This window comes from Myotis yumanensis, unplaced genomic scaffold, assembly GCF_028538775.1.
Source record: "Myotis yumanensis isolate MYYU_CA2020_CCGP unplaced genomic scaffold, mMyoYum1.0.hap1 SCAF_1, whole genome shotgun sequence".
Taxonomy (NCBI): domain Eukaryota; kingdom Metazoa; phylum Chordata; class Mammalia; order Chiroptera; family Vespertilionidae; genus Myotis; species Myotis yumanensis.
This window is the reverse complement of record NW_027223752.1, coordinates 105,338,153-105,365,821: the sequence shown is the minus strand read 5'-3', so window position 1 is coordinate 105,365,821 and position 27,669 is coordinate 105,338,153. Positions and strand designations below refer to the sequence as shown.

Sequence of the window (27,669 nt, the reverse complement as noted above, 5' to 3'; positions counted from 1 at the left end):
ACCACTGAGTTGTCAGGACAATTTAGAGTAATTGTGCTGTTCTGGTCTCGGGACCACTAAGTCAGCTGGAACGCACCACCTGTGGCCACTAAAACAATTTAGGGTAATTGTGCTGTCCTGTTTCCCAGGTACAGAAGAATGTGCTTCGATAACCAGTAAGATCACAATCAATGGGATAGTCATTCAATCAATAAGGCATTCAATCGAATGGGATGATTTATAAAATTCAGAAAATCAAAATAACCTGTCCATTGTTAAACAAAGCAAATAGGTACCATACTTCAGGTTCAGCTAACATCCATCTTCTCGTATAGATACAATAAACAGAAAAGAAAGAAGAAAAGAAAAAGGGAAAATATTTTCTCCTTATGATGAGAACTCATATGATTTACTCATTGTTATCATGTTGTATTATATGCCTAGTACTTACTTATATTATTACTGTGAGTTTGTATATTTTGACCACTTTCCTCCCCCTACCTTTGTTACAGAAGACCAAAGAAATACCAAGCACGCTTCCTAGAGAAAGGGAGGGACCCCGTTTATTAACACTAGTGGACTCTGGGAATAATTTCCAAATCAGAGTGAAGAAACATGCAGAGAGCCTGTCTATATATATCCCGTTGGGGTCTTTGTCTTGCAGATATGCCCCCTGCCCCCCTTCGTGGCCCTGCAGGAAGGCCCCCAGGTGTCAGGCCACATCCGATGGTCTGTCCTGGCACCAGCATAACAACCCTACCCTCCCCTCACCCACCCACCCCCTTGCAGGGCAGTGCATTGTTCACAGTTCCATGGCCTCTGCATTTAGATAACAAGTTCTGCAAGGCCAGTTTCCTCCTCACCTTCTGCCTCTTTTTCTATGAGTTTTGTTTTGTTTATAAAATTCCACATATAAGTGAGATCATATAGTATTTGTCTTTCTCTGTCTGACTTATTTCACTTAGCATAATGCCTTCAAGGTCTATCCATGTTGTCACAAATGACAGGATTTCCTTTTATTTTTTATGGTTGAATAATATGCCATTATATGTATATATACCACAACTTCTTTATTCATTCATCCATCAGGGGACACTTGGGTTGTTTCCTTGTCTGGGCAATTGTAAATTATGCTGCTATGAACATGAAGGAGCAAATATCTTTTTGAGTTAGTGCTTTTGTTTCTTTTGGATACATGCCCAGAAGTGGAATTGCTGGGTCATAAGGTAATTCTATATTTAGTTTTTTGAGGAACCTCCATACTGTTTTGCATAGTGGCTGCACCAATTTACAATCCCACCAGCAGTGCACAAGGTTTCTTTTTCTTCACATCATTTGTTTCTTCTTATCTTTTTTTTATTTTATATTTTATTGATTTTTTACAGAGAGGGAGGGAGAGGGATAGAGAGTTAGATACATCGATGAGAGAGAAAAATCGATCAGCTGCCTCCTGCACACTCCCCACTGGGGATGCGCCCGCAACCAAGGTACATGCCCTTGACTGGAATCGAACCTGGGACCCTTGAGTCCGCAGGCCGACACTGTATCCACTGAGCCAAACCGGTCAGGGTGTTTCTTCTTATCTTTTGATGATGACCATTTAACAGGTCTGAGTTGATATCACATTGTGGTTTTAATTTGCAATTTTCCTAATGACTAGTTTAGCATCTTGTCATGTGCCTGTTAGCTTTTAGTATATCTTCTTTGAAGAAATGTCTATTTAGGTCATTTGACCATTTTTTTTTTTTTCATTTGGTTATATAAGCTTTTGCTGTTGAGTTATGTGAGTTCTTTATACATTTTGGATATTAACCCCTTATCAGGAATCTGGTTTGTAAATTTTTCCCCCATTCTGTAGGTTGTCTTTTCACTTTGTTGATAGTTTCTTTCACTATGTAGAGCTTTTTTGATGTCCCACTTTTTTATTTTGTTGCTTGTGCTTTAAGTGTCATATTTTTAAAAATTATTACCAAGACTCACGTCAGGGAGCTTTATTCTATGTTTTTGTCTAGAAGTTTCATGGTTTTAGGTCCTACATTTAGGTCTTTAATCTATTTTGAGTGAATATTTGTGAGTAGTGTAAGCTATGGAATTAGCTTCATTCTTTTAAGTATGAATATTCAAGTATCCCAGTACCATTTATTGAAAATTATCTTTTTCCATTGAGTCTTCTTGTCAAATATTAGTTGACTAAGTAGTAGTGAACTTTATTTCCCTTTTCTTTTTCTTTTTTTTTTTAAATATATTTTTATTGATTTTTTACAGAGAGGAAGGGAGAGAGATAGAGAGTTAGAAACATCGATGAGAGAGAAACATCGATCAGCTGCCTCCTGCACATCCCCCACTGGGGATGTGCCCGCAACCCCAGGTACATGCCCTTGACCGGAATCGAACCTGGGACCTTTCAGTCCGCAGGCCGACACTCTATCCACTGAGCCAAACCGGTTTTGGCTATTTCCCTTTTCTTAATCCTTGAAGTTTAAGTAGATATAAAAAGAAATAAAATAATAATGTAGGTCTGATTGATTGATATTAAATTCTACACTCTGAAAATGGAGAATAACCCTTTTGTTTTGAGTGCTTGTAGAGTTTTCACAAAACTGGCCACATGTTTGGCTGTACGGTAAGTCTTAATAAATTTCTGTAGTAGACATATTTAACATTTTACTTTAACCTGTCAGCGATTGAATTCCCTTTAAGGTAAACAATGGTTACCTCTGGAGTATGGATTGAATGAGAATAAATGGGTTTTCCTTTATATATTTCTGTATTCAGAGTCCTATAATTAGTATCCTATAAGCATAATTAGATATATAGTTATTCTGATAAACTATATCTCTAACTTCATTTATTTTGGGGCCTTTAGGTCAGGTTGGGATAATGAAATTACTGTAATTTTCATTAGCTTTATATCCCTAATAAAAACAATTAGAGTGTCAATAATGACTGTAAATTTGGACAACATTGATTAACCACTAAATAGTGTTTCATTTTTAAAGTTTGGTTGGAAAAACTAGGGAATTGAACTTTAATTGGTCATCTTTATAATTACAGAAAGAACTGGTTGTCTTCTTGGGCCGTGTTGCAGGGTTCATCTTTACTCTTTACCAAAACTCAAGGAAGTAGCACAAGTTGGGTAAGTATTTCTTTTCTTTGGAGGCTTTATGCATTCAAAATATGTCAATAGTATTGTACCTGAAGTTCATGAAGTATTCCATAGTCCTTCTAGCTATAGCTAATGTGAAAAAAAGTAAATGAAAAACATTAAATACTGCCATTTGCAATAACATGGATACACCTTGAAAATATCATGGTAGGTGAAATAAGTCTGATGGAAAAAGTCAAGAACCATATGATTTCATCCAAACAAATGAACAAATTAGACAAATAAACAAAAACTCATGACCCAGACAGCAGTATGGTGGTTACTAGAGGGAAAAGGAGGTGGGGGGAGGTGAAAGAGGATAAAGGGAGCCAAATATATGTTGACAGAAGAAGACTTGACTTTGGGTGGTGAAGACAACTGCAGTGTACAGATGATGTCTTAAAATCAACAAATTATGTTTTATCCATTGAACTGAAAGGTGGGCTTACTATTTAGGCATGATAGAACAAATACTAGTACATTTCTTGATTCATGTTCAGGATGTTAAAGCTCTTCTCTATTTGTGACTTTGCTGTTTCAAGTATTTAATCAGAAAATAAGCAGTAATGTGCCAAGCTCCACCTTGAACTGACCCCTAGATACTAGTCAGTGATTCAGGTGTCCATGTCTGTATATAATGTCAGCCAGCTTTTAGAAGAGAAAGAAATGTCACCATTACTTGTAGCATTTTGAAACTTTTTGTATATTTGAGTGTTTACTATTATTGCTCCTCAGTTATTTGTAGTATAAATTCTAAAAAGTATAATTTTTGACATAATACCTACTACTTTTTGAATGCTTAATATGCATTAGTTACAATTAATTGCAATTGCAGAAACATAGTTTAAAATTCACTCAGCTAGCCAATATTGAAATTGTAAAATTCTTATGAATTTTTACCTGTGGAGATTCACTATTTGAATTTTTGCCTTTACATGAAATTTTATTAATATAATATTAGTAATCATTTCAGATCGGTAAAATTAAAGTACAATCACACTGTGTTCTTTACCTTTCTGGTTGTAGTACTTCCACTCAAAAATTGATTAAAATTGTCTCAGTAAAAAGCTAAGCAGATATGGAATATGGTAAAACTCATGGTAATGTAGTGATTTTTAGTTTTTATTTTAAAATATATTTTATTGATTTTTTACAGAGATGAAGGGAGAGGGAAAGGGATAGAGAGTTAGAAACATCGATGAGAGAGAAACATCGATCAGCTGCCTCCTGCACACCTCCTACTGGGGATGTGCCTGCAACCAAGGTACATGCCCTTGACCGGAATCGAACCTGGGACCTTTCAGTCCGCAGGCCGACGCTCCATCCACTGAGCCAAACCGGCCAGGGCAGGGCTATTTTATTTTAAATTAATCTTTATTATTGAGATTACTACAGATGTCCCTCCCCGCCCCCCATAGCTCTCCTCCACCCAGTTTCCACCCCACCCCAGGCCCTCACTGCCCTATTGTCTGTGTTCATAGGTAATGCATACATGCATATAAGATCTTTGTCTAATCTCTTCCCGCACCCCTCCCCCCACACCCTCTACCGGCTGAGAATCGTCAGTCTGTTTCATTTCCATGCCCCTGATTCTATTTCATTCACCAGTTTATTCTGTTCATCAGATTTTTTATTCATTTTATTTTTAGATTCACTTGTTCATAGATAAGGATTTGTTGTCACGTTCGTATTTTTTATCTTTACCTTTTCTTCTTCCTCTTCTTGAAGAATACACTTCAGCATCTATAATAATAAAAGCATAATATGCTAATTAGACTGGACATCCTTCTGGATGAGCTTCTGGACGAAGCCAGGGCTGTGAGGGAAGCCCAGGTCCTGGGTGCCTGCCAGTGGCCAGAGGGAAGCCCGGGTCCCAGGTGCCAGAGGGAAGCTGGTGCAGGCAGCCAGGAGAAGGAAGGCCTACTCTTGCACAAATTTCATGCATTGGGCCTCTAGTTTCATATAATACTGATTTGGTAGTGATCAACTCCTTTAGCTTTTCCTTGTCTGTGAATCTCTTTATCTGACCTTCAATTCTGCAGATTCCTCCTCTTTGTATTGGGTTTGGAAGTGTCCAGTCAAGGCTCAGCTGTGAAGCAGGGCAGGCTGATGCTGGTGCCGGTTCCTGGCCCTTTTATTGATAGGTTTGAGGCCCCCTATCCCAGCTGCAACTTTTTTGACAGAGTTTTAGCCTAAGAAAGGACAGACCATTCATATGCAAAGCCACTGCCCACAGCTTGGGTGGGGTTATAAATTTGGTAGGGCGGGGTTTAAGGATATTACCAGGGCAGAGCAAACAGAAATGGCTGCCATTCAGCCCGGCACCAGGGAGGTCCCAGCATGGGAACAATGACTGCTGCCATCATCTCCATCTGGAAGAAAGCCGCCCCTGAGTTCCTGCCCTGATGCTAGACAGTCCAGTTTCTCCCCGTATGTGTCTGGATCCCCCAGAGCCTCGCCCAGCACTGGGTCTCAGAGGAAGTGGGAGCTTGTAAATTCAGTTCACCTTTTAAGAGGAGCAGCTGGGTCTTCAGCAGCCTCTGTGTCACTCAACCCAAATCCACACTGGTTTTTACAGTCCGTAGTTCTTAAGGATGTAGGGACTCCTTTCCCCAGCTCTGGAACCCTGGGCTGGGGCTCTGGTGTAGGGCTGGGACCCCTCACTCCACCTGGAAGCCTCCGCAGAGCTGATCTCTCTCCCGATTAAAAAAAGTGGCACACCCGGGTGCCGGACCAGCCCGTTCCGCGCCTCCGCGCTTCTGCGCCTCCTACCAATCTCGGTGTGCTTTCTTCTTTATCTCTCTGGTTGTAGTACTTCCACTCAGCCAGCTTTCCTACGGTTCTGGATGATAGTTGTTCTGTATTTTAGTTGCAATTTTGATGTGGTTGAGGGAGGCAGCAAGTGCATACATTTACCTATGCCGCCATCTTGGTTCTTTTTGAGTTTTTATTTTATGAAATTTAAAAAAATCTCAAGACAGCCTTGCTTTTTCCTTTCCATATGTAACACATTAAGGGAATGAAAACTAATTGTTAAATGGCTTAAGTAAAAGCAAGTAAGATTATTCAAATAAAAAGTGTGTGTGTGTATAATATATTTTGGCATATATATCATAAGTATTAAAAATTGATTAAATATGGAGGGAGTTGCTTTTTTGTTGCCATTTGTATTAGTTATTGGTTAATTCCTCCTGTGTTTCATTTTGCAAAAATCAGCAAATAGGATGTGAGGCCAATCTGGCTGTGACATCTGTTACCCCATTGATCACCAGTGTTGATTCGACTGATCTGGCTAGCTAGGCGGGTGTCCCCCTCCTCCCTCACCTATCTATGTGCGTTCCTCCCGAAGCTGCCCCCCCACAGGAGAGAACTGGTCTTTGGTCAAGGGTATACAAGTAGCTGGGCTCACTTCTAGAACCTCCAAACAAGCTCTCAAAAATCAGTAAATACAATATATATCTGACATTTTATTTCTTTTGTAGACAAAAGCTATCACATTATGTATGGTTTTATACTTCACTTCTTTTTAAAAACAATATATTTTAATGATTTTTTTACAGAGAGGAAGGGAGAGGGATAGAGAGTTAGAAACATCGATGAGAGAGAAACATCGATCAGCTGCCTCCTGCACACCCCCTACTGGGGATATGCCCACAGCCAAGGTACATGCCCTTGACCAGAATCGAACCTGGGACCCTTCAGTCAACAGGCCGATGTTCTATCCACTGAGCCAAACCGGTTAGGGCTATATTTCGCTTTTTTCTCTTAGCAATATATATTGGAAGTCACTCAGCCCATAAAAATCTCCTTTAATCTTTTTTAGGGTTACATAATATTTCATTATGTAGATGTTCCGTAATTTTTTCTAAGGATGGACATTTAGGTTGTTTTCTAATTTTTCTGTTACAGAATTCCAGATAAGATGCTTCTTAATTAACTCTATAATAATGATTATTCAAAAAGGATTTCAAAGTATCCTGCCTTTGTTTCTCTGCTCAGTCACCAATTAGATCTGTTGTAGGTAAAATGTATGCTGATTATACAGTGATTTATCTGAGGATGAGATGCTTGTGCTATCATATAAGCTAAAAGGACAAAAATCACCTATAATAAAAATTGCCCTTTGCATCTCTTTGGAAGATGGTATATTAGAACTCAGTCTGTAGCAGAGCCATTTTTTTCCTTTAATTTTGGAAAAGATGGCTTTTCCTTCAGTTGAGTTTGGATGGTTTATGAGAAGGGGTTATGTTATAGAAGTTCTTTAAAAATTAGATCGACACAGTGCAAAAACCTAAACCAGGATCTATTTGAGGAAGTCGTCGTTTCAAATTTTATACTTATTTCAGGGCATAAACTTATTGATGAGCAAAGTCACCCATACTATTTGAAGTTATGTTTCTTAAAAATCATTCATGCTTTGTATTTATTTTTGGTTCCATGGATAGCTAAAATTGAGTAAATGGAAATGTACATATGTGGCATGCAACTCCACTGTATAAGATACATTTTGCATAGCTGTTGTGTCATCCAAAAATCCAGTGAGATTTTCCTTTTCCATAAGGATAGATAGATACATTCCACTAGTTTTCTGGGGAGTATTAGTTATTTACTGGTTTGTTATATCAGTAATGTAAATTACACTTGCTTTTTTCTTACCTCATTTTTTCAACAGACATGAAAACCTGCTATATTCTGGGCTGTGTTAAATTTTGAGGTTTTGGTCCCTGTCTTCATAGCTTACATTATAATGGGGAAAATCAATACATGCACAGTTATAATACAGTGTCTCATATGCTTCCTCTCAGATAGCATTCATCATATACCTTGAATATTTAAAAAAAATTTCACACAAATATTGGTAGATATTCAAATTTATTTATACATGATTTCAAACTTCTAAAAATAGTCACTTTGGGGCAGATAATTCTTTGTTGTGGGGGCTGTCCTATGCATTATAGGATGATTAGCAGATGATAGTAGCATCTATCCCTCCTGTTGTGACAACTAAAAATGTCCCCTGGGGGCAAAATCATTTCTATTTGAGAACTGCTTTCCTAGAGGGAGGGCAAGGCAGCTTAGATGGTAGGGTCATCTAAGGACTTAGAAAGGGATACCAGAGGACATTGCCCAGCAGATCACAAGGAGAAAACTTAGATGACTTCTCTATTATCCTTCAAGTTCTTTGTGTGATTTCAGCTAACACAGGCCTGTTTAACATATAATGCTCTATTAATTACTAATCTTAAAAATAAAACGTGAATTTATGTAATAACAACGTCAAAATATTCTGAGATAAAATTAGGGTTTTTGTAAAAGTATTTGGAAGTTCAGCTTTGCTTGTGTTGTGTTTGCTTATAGAATTGTATTTTTGTCTTACCTGTTTCCATTATGTTTTTCTCTTGTGTGTCATTTTGCCATTGTGCCATATTATGACATCATAATTTTCTTCCCCTTTTCACCAAGTCTTTTTGCCAACAGGGCTCACTCTCTGAGCCAGGGGTCCTCAAACTTTTTAAACAGGGGGCCAGTTCACTGTCCCTCAGACCGTTGGAGGGCCGGACTATAGTTTAAAAAAAAAACTATGAACAAATTCCTATGCACACAGCAGCGGCAAAAACACTCGGCGGGCCGGATAAATGTTTTCGGCGGGCCGCAGTTTGAGGACCCCTGCAGTCTGAGCTCTTACATTTACTACTTTCTTCTTAGAAAAATTCTGTCAGTCTTTGGCCTGCAGTCACATGTAAAATCTGATTCTGTCTCAGCTGTCACTATTATGTGTTGTTGCATACCCTTTGCCACAGTAATTTTATTTTCTTTGCTATGAATCCATTGGAGGGATGATTACAGTAGAGAAAAGTTAGACTGGATTTTGAAAAAGAAAGTATAACAAACACAAGATTTTGCCAACTATATATTGACTGCATCTTTCTAGCATTCGATGCCATAGTTATTGAATTTATAGTTGTTTATCTTATTTGGTTAGTTATTTGTATCTTAAGTTATATGTAGCAAACCATCTACAGAGCATGTAATAACAAATTAAATGGATTTTTATCATTTTGTTAAATGTGTATACTTAAGTTTTAATAACTTTTGAGATTTACCATTTTTGCTCAGAAAGTTCTGTATGTATGTCCATTGTAACTTTATAGTTAATTAAATGTCTTTTGAATGACAAACGGTATGTAAGAAGACCAAGAATTTGTAGAATAGTTAAAAATCTTATTATTTTTATTTCACTAATAAAAATCCCATATAATATCCTAAATTTTGTTTTGTTATAACAAGTACTTATTTAAGTCCACATTGCTAACTGCAAAAAGGAAAAAGATGAAGTTGAACCATTTATTAAATGTGAAACTACTGACATTATGAATAATGAATAAGTTATGACAAGGTTGGTAATATCTGTTTCCAATGGCAAATCTAATTTGACTTGAAAATATTTTAGCAAATGAAATTTCCTGTAACAAATCTTTATGACTTTAAGATTACAGTTCATCAGTTCTTAAAGATTTTAAAACCTTTCAGTGACATAGGAATGCTGTTTTACATTCTTAGTTAACAGACTAAACCAACATTTAAGTTAATGATAACAAGATACAGTGTAAGTCTACATTTAACATAGATTTTCTGCTATTTGCTAATCTTTTCCTTATCTGGTTAACAAAATATAATAGCTAGTTAAATGCTTTTTCTTCTGAGACCAGCCATGTCAACTGTCTTCCTATTATTTTCACAGTTCCTCATTAAATTGCTAAGGCTTTAAAGCATCTGGCTCTAATTATAATTTCTAACAAAGGCTGAATTAAAGAACATGGGGTTTAGAGTTTTCTGATTTTGTAAGTTATTGGTAGTTGTTGACAACAAATAATTAGTAAGGAAATCACTCTTGAAATCACAAAATTGTAGTTGAGAATATTTATTAGGTAGAAAAGTACTTAATATCTGCCAGATATTTTATATATACATATTGCCTTGCCTTTTTGAACACATCATTTTACGTAGTCATATTAAGCTTAGGATAAATGCCAAGAAATGGAATTGCTAAGCCAAATAATATATGTATTTGTAAATATATAGGGTGTGTCCCAAAAAATGTATACATGCTTTGAATAATTATTAATTCCAATGGGTTAAATCTGAAAAGAAAGAAACATCAATTGAGCTATCAGAAAAAAGTGTATGTACATTTTTTTGGACACCCTATAGAATTACCAATTTTTTGTCTCTAGGAGTTGTTCTAATTTATACCTCACTTACATATGAAGGTCGTTAATACTCTGTAGCAGGAGTGAGGAATCTTTTTATGCCAAGGGCCATTTGGATATTCTCGCAGGCCATACAAAATTATCAACTTAAAAATTAGCCTGCTGTATTTGGTCAAACATTTAATTAACTCACCCCTAATGCCTTGGCAGGGCCACACCAAATTATTTCACAGGCCTTATATGGTCCGCAGGCTAGACATTCCCTACCCCTGCTCTATAGCCTCACCAACACAGTTTTTCATCAAAAATTTGTATTTTATTTTCTTACTTTTTTTTCCTTTTTCTTTTTGCTACACTGTTGAATGAAAAAAGATTTTAATGTGGCTTTATTTTGTATTTTTCTTATGAAAGAAGTTGTCATTTTATTTCCTTTTCTATGACCCATATATTCATGTCTTGCAGACATTTTTCAGTTTTAAAGTGGCAATTGTTATTTTATAATAGAGAAAGAGAAGAATTTGAGATAATCACCTAATTGATTTATTGTTAATAATATAAAGTTGGTCTTAATTCTTTTTGAATGTACACATGTACATGAATATCACATAAAGGCTTTTTTTCTCTTTTTTTCTAAACATGAAGTTTGGGAGTAATCAGTCCAAACCAGAGTTCACAGTGGACCTTAAGGGGGCGATGATTGAGATGGCTTCCAAGGATAAATCCAGCAAAAAGAATGTATTTGAGGTAATAAATTTTTTTCTGAATATAATTCACATTCTTAACTCTAGTGATTGGATCTTCTTTTTTTGAGTTACTTCAGAAATGGCCTTTCAGTGTAACTAATTTTGTCAAATTTGGTCATTAAGTCAGTTTGTATTAAGAAAAACAGCTGATATGAAGATCTGGGCTTTATTTGCATAAATTATAGGATCTCACATTATATATTACAAACCTTTGTTGCACAAATCTTGCCTTTCCCCAGCAACACTAAAAAAGGTATGATTTCATTTACTATGAAATCTAATATTAAAAAAATCAAGACTTTCCATTTTGTCATTAAAAACCCCTGCACAGTAATGTATGATTCTACGTCATTTTTTGCTGCATATCAGACCACCCCCACAATTTAGTAGCTTACGAAAAGAGTTACATTGCTTAATTTATCTGGTACTGAGGTGAGTGATTCTTCTGGTCTTTCATGAGTCTTCTGTCACTTAGTGGCTTGATTGGGGCTGGATGGTTCACATGTCTGGTGTTGGTGCCAGCTGTTTGCTAGACCTCTTTCTCCACAAGATCTCTAATTCTCAAGGAGGCTACCCCAGGGTCTCTATATGGTGGAATCAGGGTTCCAAGAGGGTCTTTGTGAAAGCCCAAGACTTCTTGCAGCCTAAGTTTAGAAGTCATATGTCAAATATATTCTGTTGGTGAACACAAGTCAGAAGGCCAGCCAAGTATTCTGGGTTGTGGGGAACTAGAGTCCACCAGTTGATGAGCAGTAAAAAGTCACATTGTAGAGTATGGGTAGAGAGATGGAAAGAATTTTTGAGGCTCTCTTTGCAAACAATCTTTCAGATCCCAACCTTCCTTTCTAGCTTAGTCCTTTCCTAGCTTGTTGTCTAGGCAGACTGGATTAGTTGCTGTTTTCCTGCCTCTTTGATTTTCACTCTGTATTATTTACCTTGAGTACTGACCCATGCCAAACATTATCTATATTGCATAAGAAATGTTATCACAATATTGATACGTCTGCTTTGTTTATGCTTTAAAGTAGCATTTATTTTAATGTACCTTGGGTTGTCGTCATCTGTAAGTTATTCTCCCCACTAGATGATGAAGTGTTTTTGTATTTTAAGCAGAAAAACTATGTATTTACTTATCTTTAAGAACTTCTAACAGTGTTTCTTATGTACACTGAATATTCATTATTAGTTGACTGACTTGACCCACTTTCTAGAAAAAATGCAAGGAAGAAAGTTACTATTTTCTGAATTAGCCTTGCAATGCCTATAACTGATTCCAGAATGAAAAGGATTCAATGGTCAAATACCTTTTTATTTATTTATTTTTTTAGTATATTTTATTGATTTTTTACAGAGAGAAAGGGAGAGAGATAGAGAGTGAGAAACATCGATGAGAGAGAAACATCGATCAGCTGCCTCCTGCACATCTCCTACTGGGGATGTGTCCACAACCCAGGTACATGCCCCCGACCGGAATTGAACCTGGGACCTTTCAGTCCGCAGGCCGGCGCTCTATCCACTGAGCCAAACTGGTTTTGGCCAAATACCTTTTTAAAACATTATTTCAGGAACTGTGCTTGAGTCATATGTCTTAGAATGTTGTTTGGGAAACATTGCCATAAGTTCCTGTAGGGAAAAAAAAGTTATCAACCAAAAAATAGGATTGCTTTCTTCAACTACCTTACCTCAAGCAATTGTAGGAAACTTTGAACGAAGAAATTATACATAAATTGTTATTGCCTTCAGATACCATAATACAATAGTATCCTTACTTGAGTTAGTTCATGATTTGACACTTTAATAAATTTAGTAATATTTCTGCCCAAAAGGATATGACATATATCATCTGTGCTATCTTTGTACTAAGTCATTTTATTTTCTATTAAATAGGAAATAATGGAAGTCTAACTCTTTGTACATTTTCCCCTACATTTATTTTTTTAACCAGAGGGGGTGAATTTCTCAGTTTTATATAAAAATATCTTAAGTTTTATGGATTATGTTTCAGTTCTAATGTAAATGTATGGCTTTGATACTTAAACATATTTTTTAATGATAAAGTATATTATATTTCAGTAAGTGTTGTCATTTGTGTAATGGAATTTGGGACCCTAAATTAAGATTTTCACTGAAAATTTGTGAGAAAAACTTTACATTTTATAAAAGAATTCAGCTGATATTATTTTATACTAAAATAAGAGATATTCCATTACTGTGTAGTACTTAAACCTTTCATCACATAGTATATTATATGGCTTCTAATCTTCTGCTTGTGGTTTTTTAGATTTTGAATTAAATGTATTCATTTATTTGGTTGAAAGCACTAACCATACTCTCTCTCTCTTTTTAAATTTTCTTTCTTTTTCATTTTCTGTAAAGCTGAAAACCCGTCAAGGAACAGAACTGCTAATTCAGTCTGATAATGACACTGTTATTAATGATTGGTTTAAAGTTCTTAGTACTACTATCAATAATCAGGTATGTGTTTGACTTAGGTAAATTTTTTTACTCCAGAGCAGCTTTTTATTTTGGTTTTCTAATTGGTTATTGCATATCCAAGTTCCAATTTATATGTGAAAAAAACACATTCTTTTTTAATTATTTATTTATTTTTTAATTTTATTTTTATTTTTATTTATTTTTTAAAATATATTTTTTATTGAATAATATATTACATATGTGTCCTTATCTCCACATTATCCCCTACCCCCCCGCTCATGTCCTCACCCCCCCCCTCCCCGTTGTCCGTGTCCATTGGTTAGGCCTATATGCTTGCATATAAGTCCTTTGGTTGATCTCTCCTCCTTACCCCCACCCTCCCCTACCTTCCCTCCAAGGCCCGACAGTCCAATCAATGCCCCTCTGTCTCTGGATCAGTCCTTGTTCATCAGTATATGTTGATCATTATATTCCACAAATGAGTGAGATCATGTGGTATTTATCCTTCTCTGACTGGCTTATTTCACTTAGCATAATGCTCTCCAGTTCCATCCATGCTGTTGCAAAAGTTCCTTCTTTTTTTTTTTTTTTTTTTTTTTTAACCACAGCATAGTATTCCATTATGTAGATGTACCACAGTTTTCTAATCCACTCATCTGCTGATGGGCACTTAGGCTGTTTCCAAATCTTAGCTATGGTGAATTGTGCTGCTATGAACATAGGGGTGCACATTCTTAATATATATTTTGACAGAGGTGGGTAAGATGGTGGTCACTTCAGTAACTCCCAGGAGCTGGTGAATGATTTAGCATTCTCATTTATATAGTGTCTAACTATTTAAAATATTGTAAATAATTTTCACATGAGGCATTGGTCCAAAAAGAAATAGTTCAAGAAGAAGAGACAGTTACACTATGCCTAGAGCATAGTATTTTTTCAATGAGTGAATGAGTTGGAGATAGTACTATTTGGTGAAAACAGGTCCGAGGCAAAATTGTGAAATGAATGAGTCGGTAGTCTCTTAATTAGCGTGCTTTTTTTTTAGCTCTCCTTCATACCCCAACCAGTGCCCTCATGTTCCTGATAAATTTCTTCTTATATATATAGCAACCAAAAAGAACTGCAGATTTATACTCAGAGCTATATTTTTTACTCATTCACCATTTGGGGCATGGCTCCTAAATAGGGATCACATGTCAGTGACAAAATTGAAAATGAATACATAGGAGAATGTGTTACAGTTTAAAACTAATCAGAGACAGAAAAAAAAATTGGGAATCACTGGCTTTGGTAGAGATTAAGATGTCTATCAGAGAATTTATTGGTGATGCCCATAATTAATGAATTTTGTGATCTTATTAGGATATTCTACCTCTATGGGCATCAGTGTTTTACTTATAAAATAGAGAGGCTGGATTTGATTGTCTCTAAGTATCCTTTCAAGCTCTAAAATTTTATGATTCCCTCAGTTCAAAACACCCAGATATAGAATCTGAGTATGCTTTAACTTTTTCTCTTTTACCTCCTCTATCAAATGACTCATATCTATCCCTCCCTCCCTTCCTCCCTGTCTCCTCCCCTTCCTCAAAATTTCCCTCCCTCCCTCCCTTCCTTCCTCCAAACCTCCCTCCCTCCAAACCTCTCTCTCTCTAAACCTCCCTCCCTTAGAACCGCCCTCCCTCCAAATCTCCCTCCAGACCTCCCTCTCCATTCTTCCTTTCCATTTTCTAATGCTGTCTGATATTTCTGAATCTTTTTCCTTTCTTTCCATTTATTCCTGAAATCATGTACAGACCTTTATGGTTTCATGCCTTACATTTAAGTCTTTTATCCACCTTGAGTTTATTCTTGTGATTGGGGTAAGTTGGTAGTCTAGTTTCATCTTTTTGCACGTATCTGTCCACCTTGAGTTTATTCTTGTGTATGGTGTAAGTTGGTGGTCTAGTTTCATCTTTTTGCATGTATCTGTTCAGTTTTTTCAACACCATTTATTGAAGAGACTGTCTTTACTCCATTGTATGTTCTTACCTCCTTTATCACATATTAATTGACCATAATGGTATGGGTCAATTTCTAGGGTCTCTGTTCTGATCCATTGGTCTATATGCCTGTTCTTGTGCCAGTACCAGGCTATTTTGGTTATGATGGCTTTGTAGTATAGTTTGATATCTGGTATTGTGATCCCTTCTACTTTGTTCTTCTTTCTTAAGATTTCTGCAGCTATTCTGAGTCTTCTATGATCCCGTATAAATTTTCAGAGTATTTGTTCTAATTCTGTGAAGTATGCCATTGGTATTTTAATAGGGATTGTGTTGAATCTGTAGCTTCCTTTTGGTAGTGTAGACATTTTAATGATGTTAATTCTTCTAATCCATGAACATGGTATATGCTTCCATTTCTTTGTATAGGATCAGGGAATAAACCAGATGAAAAGAGGGGAACTTATTACTATGAAATTTTAAAATATGTACCATTTACAAAGTGGCAAAAGATACTAAGTAATGAATGTAGCAAGACATCTGCAAGACCTTTGCAGGGAAAATTACAAAACTTTATGGAGAGACATTGAAGAAAACCTAATTAAATGAGAAACATATTATGTTCATAGATTAAAAGGCTCAATAATGTAAAGATACAATATATTTCCAAATGATTTATAAATTTATAAATTTGAGATTTTTGAATTTCACTCAAAATCCAATTAGGTTTTCTGCTAGAACTTGAGAAGCTTATTCTAATGCAAAGGGCTAAAAGTGTCCAAGACACTCTTGAAGAAGAAAGTGTAAGGACTTGCTCTATCATATACCAAGACTTCGTAAAGCTATATTATTTAATAGAATGTTGTATCCATAACAGGATAGATACAAAGACCTGTAGAATAGACCCCATATCTTTGGACACTTTATGCCAGATATAGCACTGTAGATTAGTGAGTAAGAATAAATTTTTTAGTAAATGATGCTGGGCCAACTGGATATCCAAGAAGAAATTTGAGCCTTTCCTTACATGATACAGAAAAATAAATTCTTGGTGGAATAAAGACCTCAGTGTGAAAAGGCAAAAAGCAAGGTTGGCTTTGAGAACTCAATCCAGTTTTTTAACCTATAAAAGTGGTTAGACCTTAAATTAAGATCCCTAGGATTTCTTTCAATTCCTAACATCCATAAGTCTGAATAATGCTTAACTATTGACACAAAGTATAGTTATCTTGTGCCATTTTCTCAGAATGTAGCTTCATCTTGTTCTAGCACCATAGATTGTAGCCTGACTTTTTAACTGTTATTATTGACACTCATATGCAATTAATCAAAATGAGGCAAGATCACTTCACCATCAGTGTAAATCCATTGTTCTCTGAATTATCAGTAAATTTTCTTGTTGGAAATTCAGAATTAATAACATCTAAGGAGAAAAAACAGACTAATTTAAATGATTTGTCAAATATCTAAATCATACCTGTTATATGCTAATTGGTTCCCTAAAATTATTTGGAAAGTTGGTCACTGATAATTCTGAAAATTATGCTGTTACATCTAAAATAATATCAAAAGTAATGCATGTTTACGAAATCTCCAACCCATAGACAGTAGAAACTGATGAAGCAATTGAAGAGGAAACACCAGATTCACCAGGAATAGAAAAACAAGATAAAGAAAAAGACCATAAGGATCCTAGAAAACTTCGTTGTAAGTTACTCTTTATCTATTTGGCTAGTGGTTTGAGTGAGCTTATTCTCTTTCAAAGATTTTAAAAAATATATAAAAGCTGAGTGAAATCTCCAATGTTATAAAAAAGTTATAAGGTTAAGTACTTGCAAGTTCAATGTTGTAATACTCTCCTTGTTAACTCATTGTTATTTTTCAACCTCATTGTATGCATCCCTAGAGCATTATATTAATTTTGAGGGACTGTGATACTTAAAGAGAAAAAATATATATTAGGATGAACTTTTTTTGAGTTCTCTAGGAAGCTGAACTTTATTGATTTAAAAATATATAATTACTGTTTGTGATTCTAGATAGAATCTTAAACTTTAAAAAGTCAAAAGTCATGGGGATATATACCATAGTTCCATACTGGACACCAGGCAGCCATCTCCGGACTAAGATATGTCTGTGCAAGTACAGGTGCATGCACCCATATCTCCAGATCCTATGTACATAAAGAACCAGAGCTAGGCCAGCAGTTTTAAGAAAGCATTGTCTTGTGAATTACCTTGTTTAAATAGGCCATTAGCTATGACACTGAACTTTGTTAAATCTATTTTAATAAATCCACATATAACTAAGAATGTATTTTTAGCCTCCAAATTAACTGAGTGATTAGAAAATCAGTTCTACTTTTGTTCTCTCATATTCCAATGAAGTTTAAGCCTATTATTGACATTGTTACCATATAACAGTGTAAACAGATACAAATTCTCTTATTTTAATTCTTTACTAATATATTGTTTCCTCAAATGTAGTTTTTTTTTCAAGATATTTACTTTTTGAATTGTTACTGTAATAAAAAAGAAATCAACATTAAAGGCAGTATATAACATTTTCCAAAGAATTAGTTCAGAGGATAGATAATTATGATGAGACTTAGCCTAAACTATGAATAATTAAGATAGTTCTCTCTCTTTCTCTCTCTCTACCTAGTACAGTAAGGATAGGGAAGAATAGGAATTTTTTGGTTTATGGTTTACTAGAGGCCCAGTGCACAAAATTCATGCACGGGTGTGTGTGTGTGTGTGTATGTGTGTGTGTGTGTGTGTGTGTGTGTGTGTGTGTCCCTCAGCCCAGTCTGTGTCCTCTCACAGTCTGGGACCCCTCGGGGGATGTCCGCCTGCACTCAGACATCCCTCTTGCCGTCCGGGGTTCTCACAGTTCCGGATCCCTCGCTCCTTACTACTCGCCTGCCACAGAGGTGGGAGAGGCTGCTGCCACCACCTCTGCACTCACCAGCCGTGAGCCTGGCTTCTGGCTGAGCAGGAGGGCGGGGGATAGGAGCGCAACTCAACCGGAAGCTGGTTCGCTGCTCCTTAGCGTGGGCCCTGCCCCATCCACTGGTGGCTGGGGGGGGGGGGGGGGGGGGCGGGGGAGGCCAGGCCAGGCCAGCCAGGGGGGGGGCCATGGGAGGTTGAGGTACCGTGGTCATGCCCTCTCCTGCCTGTGCGGAAGCTCCGGAACTGCACCGCCCCCTCTCCCACCGCCTCTGTGGAAGGTGCGGGACCAGGACCATGCAGCCCCTTCTCCCACCACCTCTGCAGCCACCTCTGTGGAAGGTGCGGCATCAGGACCACACCACCGCCTTTCCTGCCACCTCTGAGAAAGGGGCAGTGCTGGGACCAGGCCCAAGCTTCTGCCTCTCCCACCCCCTCTGCAGAAGTGGGGGGCACCAGGACTGTCATGGCTGGCCTGGTGGCACAGGTTTGCTGTCCCCGCCCCCACCCACTAGTCATTCTAGATGGTCATTCCAGAAGGTAGTTCTGCTGTCCAGTCTAATTAGCATATTAGCTCTTTATTATATAGGATAATTTTTTTGCTGGTCTTTTGTTTTATTTTGTTACTTTGTTAATCCTCTCCCGAGGGTATTTTTCCGTTGATTTTTAGGGAGAGTGGAAGAGAGAGGGAAAGACAGAGAGAAACATTGATGTAAAAGAAACACATTGATTGGTAGCCTCCTGTACAAGCCCTGACCAGGGCCCGGGCCAAGGAGAAGCCTGCAACCAAAGTATGTGCCCTTAACCAGAATTGAATCTGGGACCCTTTAGTCCACAGGCCAATGCTTTATCCACTGAGCCAAACTGGCTAGCGCTGCTGGGGTTTTTTTTTACCTTCTAAAACTGATGGAGAGTTAAAGAAGATAAGTTGTATCTATATATATAAAAACCCAGCGACTGGAATGACCAATCACAAGGATGCACACTGCGGTGGCCAACTGGCCCAATCCGGGCCCCTATTGGCCCCCCAAAACCTCCCGTGGCCCCACCCCCGATCGGCCCTGCCAGCCCCAAATCGGCCCCCATCGGAGTGGGCTGGCTGGACCCCACCCATTCATGAATTCGTTTACTGGGCCTCTAGTATTCTTTATAAAATAGTGAATGTAAATTAGGGCAACTTAGGGAACGTCTTGACATATATATCAAAGAAGGTACAGTTTGTGGTCAGTCTTAGTGATAAAAATGGAATGTTTTGTTTGGTTTTTCACTTTGAAAAATTCTGTGTTAGTTTGATTCTTCACATGTTACTCTTAAACCATATAAAAGTTAGAATAACTGAATTTATACTGTGATTTTTATATAAGAGATTAATGTTAGCTGGAAAAACTTTTTTCAAAAAGGTTTTTATTTTATGAAATGCTTACCTTCTGTTTTCAGCCATGAAAGTGTCTAGCATTGATTCTTCAGAACAGAAAAAAAACAAGAAAAACTTAAAGAAGTTTCTTACACGGCGCCCCACTTTGCAAGCTGTTCGTGAAAAAGGTTATATTAAAGGTAGGTAGAAGTATGAAATCAGAAATAAGACATTTGAAATTAAAAGCTAAAAATTTTTCAAAATAAAAATGTTCTCATTCCTTACTCATAAAGTTTTTAGGTTCAGTGATTAAATACATGTGAGTAATTTAAAATTGATTTTTAAAATCCACATGAAGAGTTTATTTTAACTACAGCATTGAGCAGACATAAATACCAAACTATTAAGTTTTTAGCAACCCTGTACTAGAGGAACTACACAAGTGTGATCATACGAGTGGCACATTTTTTTTTATTATTTAAAAATGTATATTTTTTTATTTCAGGAAGGGAGAGGGAGAGATAGAAACATCAATGATAAGAGTGAATCATTGATCAGCTGCCTCCTGCACACCCCACACTGGGTATCAAGTCTGCAATCCAGGCACAAACTGTGATCTGGTTCATAGGTCGATACTCAACCACTGAGTAACACCCACTGGGCACGTGGCACACTTTTAGAAGACATGATTTTCAGTTTTGAGATGTACAGATCAGAAGAAATTTTGAATAGACAATCATTAACACAGTAGAAAGAAGAAAAAATAATGAATAAGCAATTTTATTCTTATTTATCTTCAGTTCTCATTTAAGATAATTTAAAAATTAGTATATTTCTTATTTCATTAAAAGAACCATAATGCACAGGATCGTGTCTTTGTAAGAAAGCATTCTTTAAAAATCATATATGACTTAAACAATATACAATATTCTTACAAGCATGTTTAATTCCAAAGGTAAGTTTTTTAATACATAATTCAAAACAGTGATAGTTATTTTATTTATTTATTTTTTAAAATATATTTTATTGATTTTTTACAGAGAAGAAGGGAGAGGGATAGAGAGTTAGAAACATCGATGAGAGAGAAACATCGACCAGCTGCCTCCTGCACGCCCCCCAGTGGGGATGTGCCCGCAACCAAGGTACATGCCCTTGACCGGAATCGAACCTGGGACCCTTGAGTCCGCAGGCCGATGCTCTATCCACTGAGCCAAACCAGTTCGGCCAGTGATAGTTATTTTAAATAAAGGTATAGGTAAAGGATATATATAAAATATATGTTTGTCTCTGATTATGAAGTTTCTGACAAAAATCATCACTAGTACATCTGTTTGCAGAGCATCTGAATTAAAATACACAAATGGGTTTCATTAAAAAGATAGTTAAAACTTTTAGGAAGAGTTCAGCTAATTAAGTGATTCATATTAGCAACCTAAGAGTTACAGACAAACAAATACTCCCAGATAATGTATATTAATTTAATATTTTGAGTTTAGAACCTTAAAAAAAACTTCAAAAATAAATGAATTGAAATAGCCACTAATTTGTTCACCAAGCCTTTTCACTGAGAAATATAAACTGTTGCCATTTTATGTTGTTATTCACTACTTCAGATATTTTGTTTGTTTTCATGAATGCTTAGCACAAGTGTTGGCATTTCAAAGCTTTTGCGCTGAAAGATTAATAGAAGTCTTTGAAATATATTTTGTGAAATTAAGTGTTGGCTTGTTTTAATACTTGAGTATGTACTAAGTGCCAAGTGTTCAGTTGGGAGGTCCTTGCCCTCACAAAATTTATATATAAAAATGAGAGATGGACAACATAATTTAAAAGAGTAACGTCTACTATGAATTATCTAACATTGTAATAAGATAGTGACTGGAAGTGGGTTATGATAGATAGGATGTTCAGAGGATTTTCCTATGGCGATAACATTCAGCTGAGACCAGGATTGATGAAATGAAAAGGAGCTCAATATAGGTGAATATTGATCTCTACAGATGCCATAGAAAGTAATAAAGTTCTCAGGCAAATATAAGTTGGGGTGTTCATGGAATTTAGTAAAGAAGGAAAGTTGTTTGAAATGAAATTGGAAGAGATAAGCAGAGTACAGATCACATAGAGTATAATCATGGTAAGCAATTCTGGATGCACTCAGTGGCTTTATTGCACTGTGAAATGGTTTAGCTGTTTTGTGAACTAAATTTTAGCAAAGTGATTCTTTTTGGAAAAACAATCTCTTTCAGATCAGGTATTTGGAGCCAATCTTGCTAATCTGTGTCAGAGAGAGAATGACACAGTGCCAAAATTTGTGAAATTATGCATCGAATATGTTGAAGAATATGGTAAGAAAATCATTTTTTTCTAAAATGTTAAGCACACCAACCCATTGTTTTGCCATCAAAATCCCTAGGGTTTTTATGATTTTGAGTGATGAAACCAAAAGTTCTCCATAATTGGAAGATGTTAAAAAAAGCATCTTGTGTGCAAAAATCTTACATGTTTGTACCTGTTTTAAATTAAGACCTTTGTGGGCACCCATTAAAATGTTCAGTGCTTATGATTACTTTGTATCTGGTGTTCTTTGAAGCCATTTGGAGTTGGCATTTGCTTAAAATGAAGAAGTTAGTGATTTTGAAACTGATTTTTCTAAATGATTTGACAATGTAGAAGATAGGAGATTATGTTTACTTACTAAGAGAAAGTTCTTTGTTTATAATAAAAATGAGATATTTTAAAACCTAAAACAACGATAAAGTTATCTAATCTTTTTTATGTCATTTACTGTAAAATAAGACAAACTAATTTCTATTTTGATTAATTTTAACATGTTTATAATATACTAGTTTTATATAAATTAACAGTATCTTGACTAATCACATTATATCTGTGTATCTTCAAAAACATCGTGTACAATTAAAATATTTACATAATTCATAATTTCTGCCAGTTCAGATCTCATCTCTTTCTCTTTGTCAACATGGTAGTACAGTTACTGTGCTACTTGCCTTTATTTAAAGTTAAATGAATAGCTTTTTAAAATTTGTACAGCATTATCATTTAATGAATATTTGAATTTTTAGGCTTAATTGGGTGAATTTCAAATGATTCTATTCCACATATAAAATGTTACTAAATTATCAATTGTTTTTATTGAACCATTATTTTAGTTGCTAGCTTGTACTAAGTTTGTCACAAGCACATATTAATATGGCAAACATTTTTAAGAGAGTATTTATGGCGTTTACATTATAAGATGACATAGAAAAGATGGGTGGGCTGATTTTATCTATTGGCTTTCTTTACTTGTTGAACTATCCCCAGCTGTTTGTAGAAGTTTATCTTAAATTGTTAGTATCTCAAGTTGAATGAAATGACTTTCTTGAGATGATTCACAATCTGCATGATAAAATATAATTGTTGCTGTTTATTAAATAGAATTCAGAGTGAATCTTCACCCTTTCTCTGCCAAGTATCTAAACAATATCATTTAGGCTAATGTTAATGAATAAGAATTCTGAAACATGTGAGCATCTTTAGAAGAGGCAAACAAGTACTTTAAACATAAAAATATTATTTGTCTCTTAGGTTTGGATGTTGATGGGATATACAGAGTAAGTGGCAACCTTGCAGTGATTCAGAAACTGAGATTTGCAGTCAATCATGGTAAGATCATAATCCCTATTGTTATATCCAAAATAATCACTTAGAGCTGTTAGAATTTAAAGTAATTTAAAATTGTTTCTATTTCTACTGTTGTCCCAGATGAAAAATTGAACTTGAATGATAGTAAATGGGAAGATATTCATGTCATCACTGGAGCACTCAAAATGTTTTTTCGAGAATTACCAGAACCACTTTTTACATTTAATCACTTTAATGATTTTGTGAATGCAATAAGTAAGTATGTAATTCTACTCCATTTTTTTTCTAGATGTTGAAAATCCTCTATACAGATTTAGTCACTACATTCTGGTGGGTTTTCTTGTGGGTTTTTTTTTATCGGTTTTGCTCCAGAAATTATAAATGTGACCACCAGATGTCACTGTGTATCACCAAATAACAGGTTCCAAACTATGTCACTGCTTTTCAGTTTCAGTTCTACTTACTATCTTTTTTTCAGAACAAGAACCAAGACAGCGAGTCACTGCTGTTAAGGACCTAATCAAACAGTTGCCAAAGCCAAATCAAGATACAATGCAGATCCTTTTTAGACATCTCAAAAGGTAAAAGTCTCAGCACAAAAGAGAAATAGTAATTAGGAAAACAAAAAATAGAACTGCATAGTTATGACACATGGTGTTGTATACCCAGGAGGCCTGGTCACTCAGACCCAGGTTTAAATACTAGCTATGCTACTTACTGTCTTTGCAACTTGATAAAGAGCTCCTTTGAGCCTCAGTTCCTCATAGGTAATAGGGTTTGGTATAAAGAATACATTAAAATAGATGTTATGTGTGAAGTAATGCCTAGCAAGGGTGTGGTTGGTGTTAGAAATTGTTGTTAAATTTAATTAATATAAAGATGAGATTGGTTAATAAATGAGGACTGTTAAATCACCTTAAAATAAAGCCATCATTGCTCTAAGTTACTACATAGCTACCTTAATAACTGATTTTTTCCTTCTGAAAGAACAACCACTAGAATACTAAAATAAATGATTCAGTGAGAGATTTAAAAACAACACATAAAATGAGTAAAATTGAAAGTTTAAGCTCGTGCTCTAATGAAGTTTCCCCCGCCCCAATCAACCTAGTGCAATAATCTTTGTCACCTGAATTGTAAGTCATGTTTAAGTTTGTCTTATTTTAAATACTAAGCTAAAATATCATATTTAAGCTTATTAGAATATGTTTAATTATACCTTCCAGCTATATTTATCCAGAAGAACTTCACATGATAGTTGAACTGAATTTTACTTGGCTAAATAGTTTATATGTACCTTCAGAAAATGAAAATTATTTCTCATTTTTAAATGCAAACTGTTTATGTTTATAACACATTTTGAAGAATTTACCTCTCTAATATATTCTCTATTAACAATTTATTTTTTTCCCCCTTAGAGTTATAGAAAATGGAGAAAAAAACCGAATGACCTATCAAAGTATAGCAATTGTTTTTGGTCCTACTTTGTTAAAGCCAGAGAAAGAGACTGGTAATATCGCAGTTCATACTGTCTACCAAAACCAGATTGTAGAATTAATTCTTCTGGAAATAAATTCCATCTTCGGACGTTGATTTCATATTGAAGACAACTTGTAGCATAGGAACCGGATTCCATCAGATTTTAAATCCTCATACATGTTGTATTTTGTTTTGGACCAAGCAGTGACTCTTTGATTTTGCACTTTTTTGAGGGATCAGAAGGGTCTGGAAGAGTCAAAATGGGTAATAGGCCCTCATATTTGCTGCTTTGTTGCAAGGTGATAAAACTGTGTTTAATTTTATCCTAAATGTTTGCATTCCATACTCTGAATTTCAGTAAAAATAAAAACTTGCAAATCTAACCAGTCATATACACTGGATAATTTGGTAAGAAAACTACATTTTTTTTTCTCAAACTGGATAATGTAGAACTTCTTCTCATGATTTGTTAGGTTTATTAATTGATAGAACAATACTTACTATCAGTTATTTGAAAATCGCTCCTGGGCATTTTAAACAAAGTGAAGTATGTCTGTTTTGATACCTGTGTATTTCTTTTTCAAGGTTTTTGCATGTAGTGTGGTCTAAGTGCTAAAATTTATTGTAACCCAGATATAATTCCTGGACAGAGGCTTTGTCTTTTGCTGTATTGCACAGCATCCTTATGGGATATCTTAGTTGCTTGTTTGGGCAGCACACTAATACTACATAAAACACTGTGATATACTGGAGTTTAATTTAGCACACGTCAGTACAGGGTATTTTGGGGCTGTCTGTGCTACACTAATTTAGCTAACAATCCTAATTATATATAGTGCCATACTGAGTTCTTGGTATGATCCTGTGGAAACACGTTATTTTATGTAAATATAGGCTGAAGACTTAATGTCCTTCAGCTTATGTATAAAGTTATGTTGTATAGCCTCAGAGTATATTCAAAGTCAACATTTCTAATCATGATATTGGTAAACTTTTCTGTGAATACTAGGTCTCCTCCCAAAATAGGTTGTTATTTGATAAAATTAACTACGCACTTTTAGTTTTTAATTACATTTACAGGCAAATCACTGTAATGCAAATGGTACTGGAAAAATACTGAGTAGACTTGCTAAATGGTAAATGCACTACAAGAGGAGCCTTTAGGTTATTTAATATGTACAGAATACATTAGAAAACAATTTATTGCCGAATTCTAACTGCAGTATGAATAGTGGAAACCTATATGTAAATTAGATGGATGTCAGAAAATGACATTGCTAAATTTGAGAATTTCTTTTTACATTACTAATGTAGATTGATTTGTATAATAAAACAGGGTTTGGAAGGTTTTGTTACAGAGAGCATGGTTTGTTGAAGATTTTTTAAAATGTATTTTTTTAGATTAACTGCTGTATATGAAATGTCTAATCTGAATAAAGAAAACTATAAGAGGTTTAGAAATTTTTTCCCATTAGAGATGTTTATTTTGTTTTTTTAATTTTTTGTTTTTGCATATACTGGTATACCTCATTTAAAAATCAACTGAATCTAATATTTTCTGTGGCAAATATATTTTCCTCATTTTACATCTTTTCTACTAGCCCCATGCCAGTACCTCTTCTCTTGCCCCATTTTTTATTTCTTCATCAAAATTTGAAAGTGAATGATTTGTAACCAAGTCTTTTGCTTAGAAATTAATTTATAATTTATAGCTTGCCTTTCTTTAGAACAAATATTTTGTATGATCTATCTAAAAACCTCTCACCTGAGTTTTGTGGTAAAACTATTGTTTGTTGTTTTGGTCTTGTTAAATTGATGACAAGACAAGTTACTTGATAGCTATGGGAAAGCAAATTGTTTTGGGCAGGGAGAATAAACCCCCAAGTGAGAATGTTTATTTTTGCCTAAAGATATCCTTAATAATGCCACATGATTTAGGACTGGCCTATATAGTGATTGTGTGCCAGGAAAACAATCAGACTCCAATCAGTGATGTTCCTTCTCTCAGTCGTTATGGACATATCAGTGATTAATATTGTCCTGTGTTTCTTCTGTCAAAGTACGTGTGTATGTGTGTAAAGTCTTAAATGTTAAGTCTATACCTAATCAATTTATTGTAATATTGTATGTACAGTAAGATCAGTGTCCTGTGTTTTCATCCTTTGTGAATTAAAATTTCTCACTTGTTTTTTTTGTAGTAACAAAACCAGTAATTTTTTTGTTTCAACAGCTTGAGTTTTAGTAGAAAATATAATAAAGGCTGAAATAAGTTGTCAGTGGAATTTCATTTACTAAATTTACTTCAGCATGTCATAAAAAAAGTAGTTGGAAATTGAAAGACAAATATATTCGGTATGGGATTACATTCCAGTTAAAAGAAAAATATTTAAAATTTAAAGCAATAAGAAACTTCACTGTTTACTCGAAAAAGTTAATTATGAAATATCTACGAAAAATCATGTTATCTTTTAGACAGAGGCAAATCTGTAGATAATTTTTTCTTATGTGAAAAGTACAAATGGAATAATACAGCCAAACTTGAGTCTTAGGCAGATGTTATATACACATCTGTACACTATGTGTATATAAATGTGTGTGTGTGTGTGTGTGTGTGTGTGCGCGCGCCATTGCTTTCATACAAATGAAAATTCATCAATAATAGTATGGGCAGAGACCTGGAGACCTTTATACTATTTTTTGTTTCATCACACAATTTTTTGTAAGCCTGTAAAATTAGATATTAGATAGCA

General features: G+C 35.4%; 1 protein-coding gene across 6 annotated transcripts in view; it reads left to right on the top strand.

Annotated features, from left to right (window-relative positions):
• ARHGAP12 (Rho GTPase activating protein 12) overlaps window positions 1–27,191 on the top strand; it is a 193,798-nt gene extending 166,607 nt beyond the window's left edge. For 4 of the 6 annotated variants that reach the window (XM_070429019.1, XM_070429010.1, XM_070428980.1 and 1 more), the window contains 10 exons: window positions 3,034–3,115; window positions 10,978–11,079; window positions 13,455–13,553; window positions 17,098–17,200; window positions 19,879–19,995; window positions 22,042–22,140; window positions 23,384–23,461; window positions 23,561–23,695; window positions 23,919–24,021; window positions 24,859–27,191. In XM_070429019.1, coding sequence (XP_070285120.1) covers window positions 3,034–3,115; window positions 10,978–11,079; window positions 13,455–13,553; window positions 17,098–17,200; window positions 19,879–19,995; window positions 22,042–22,140; window positions 23,384–23,461; window positions 23,561–23,695; window positions 23,919–24,021; window positions 24,859–25,033 — 1,093 coding nt within the window. In that variant the 3' untranslated portion in view covers window positions 25,034–27,191. The remainder of the gene's footprint in view (window positions 1–3,033; window positions 3,116–10,977; window positions 11,080–13,454; window positions 13,554–17,097; window positions 17,201–19,878; window positions 19,996–22,041; window positions 22,141–23,383; window positions 23,462–23,560; window positions 23,696–23,918; window positions 24,022–24,858) is intronic. The other 2 variants (XM_070429001.1, XM_070428991.1) reach the window with 2 other exon arrangements.
• The last annotated feature ends 478 nt before the right edge of the window (window positions 27,192–27,669 follow it).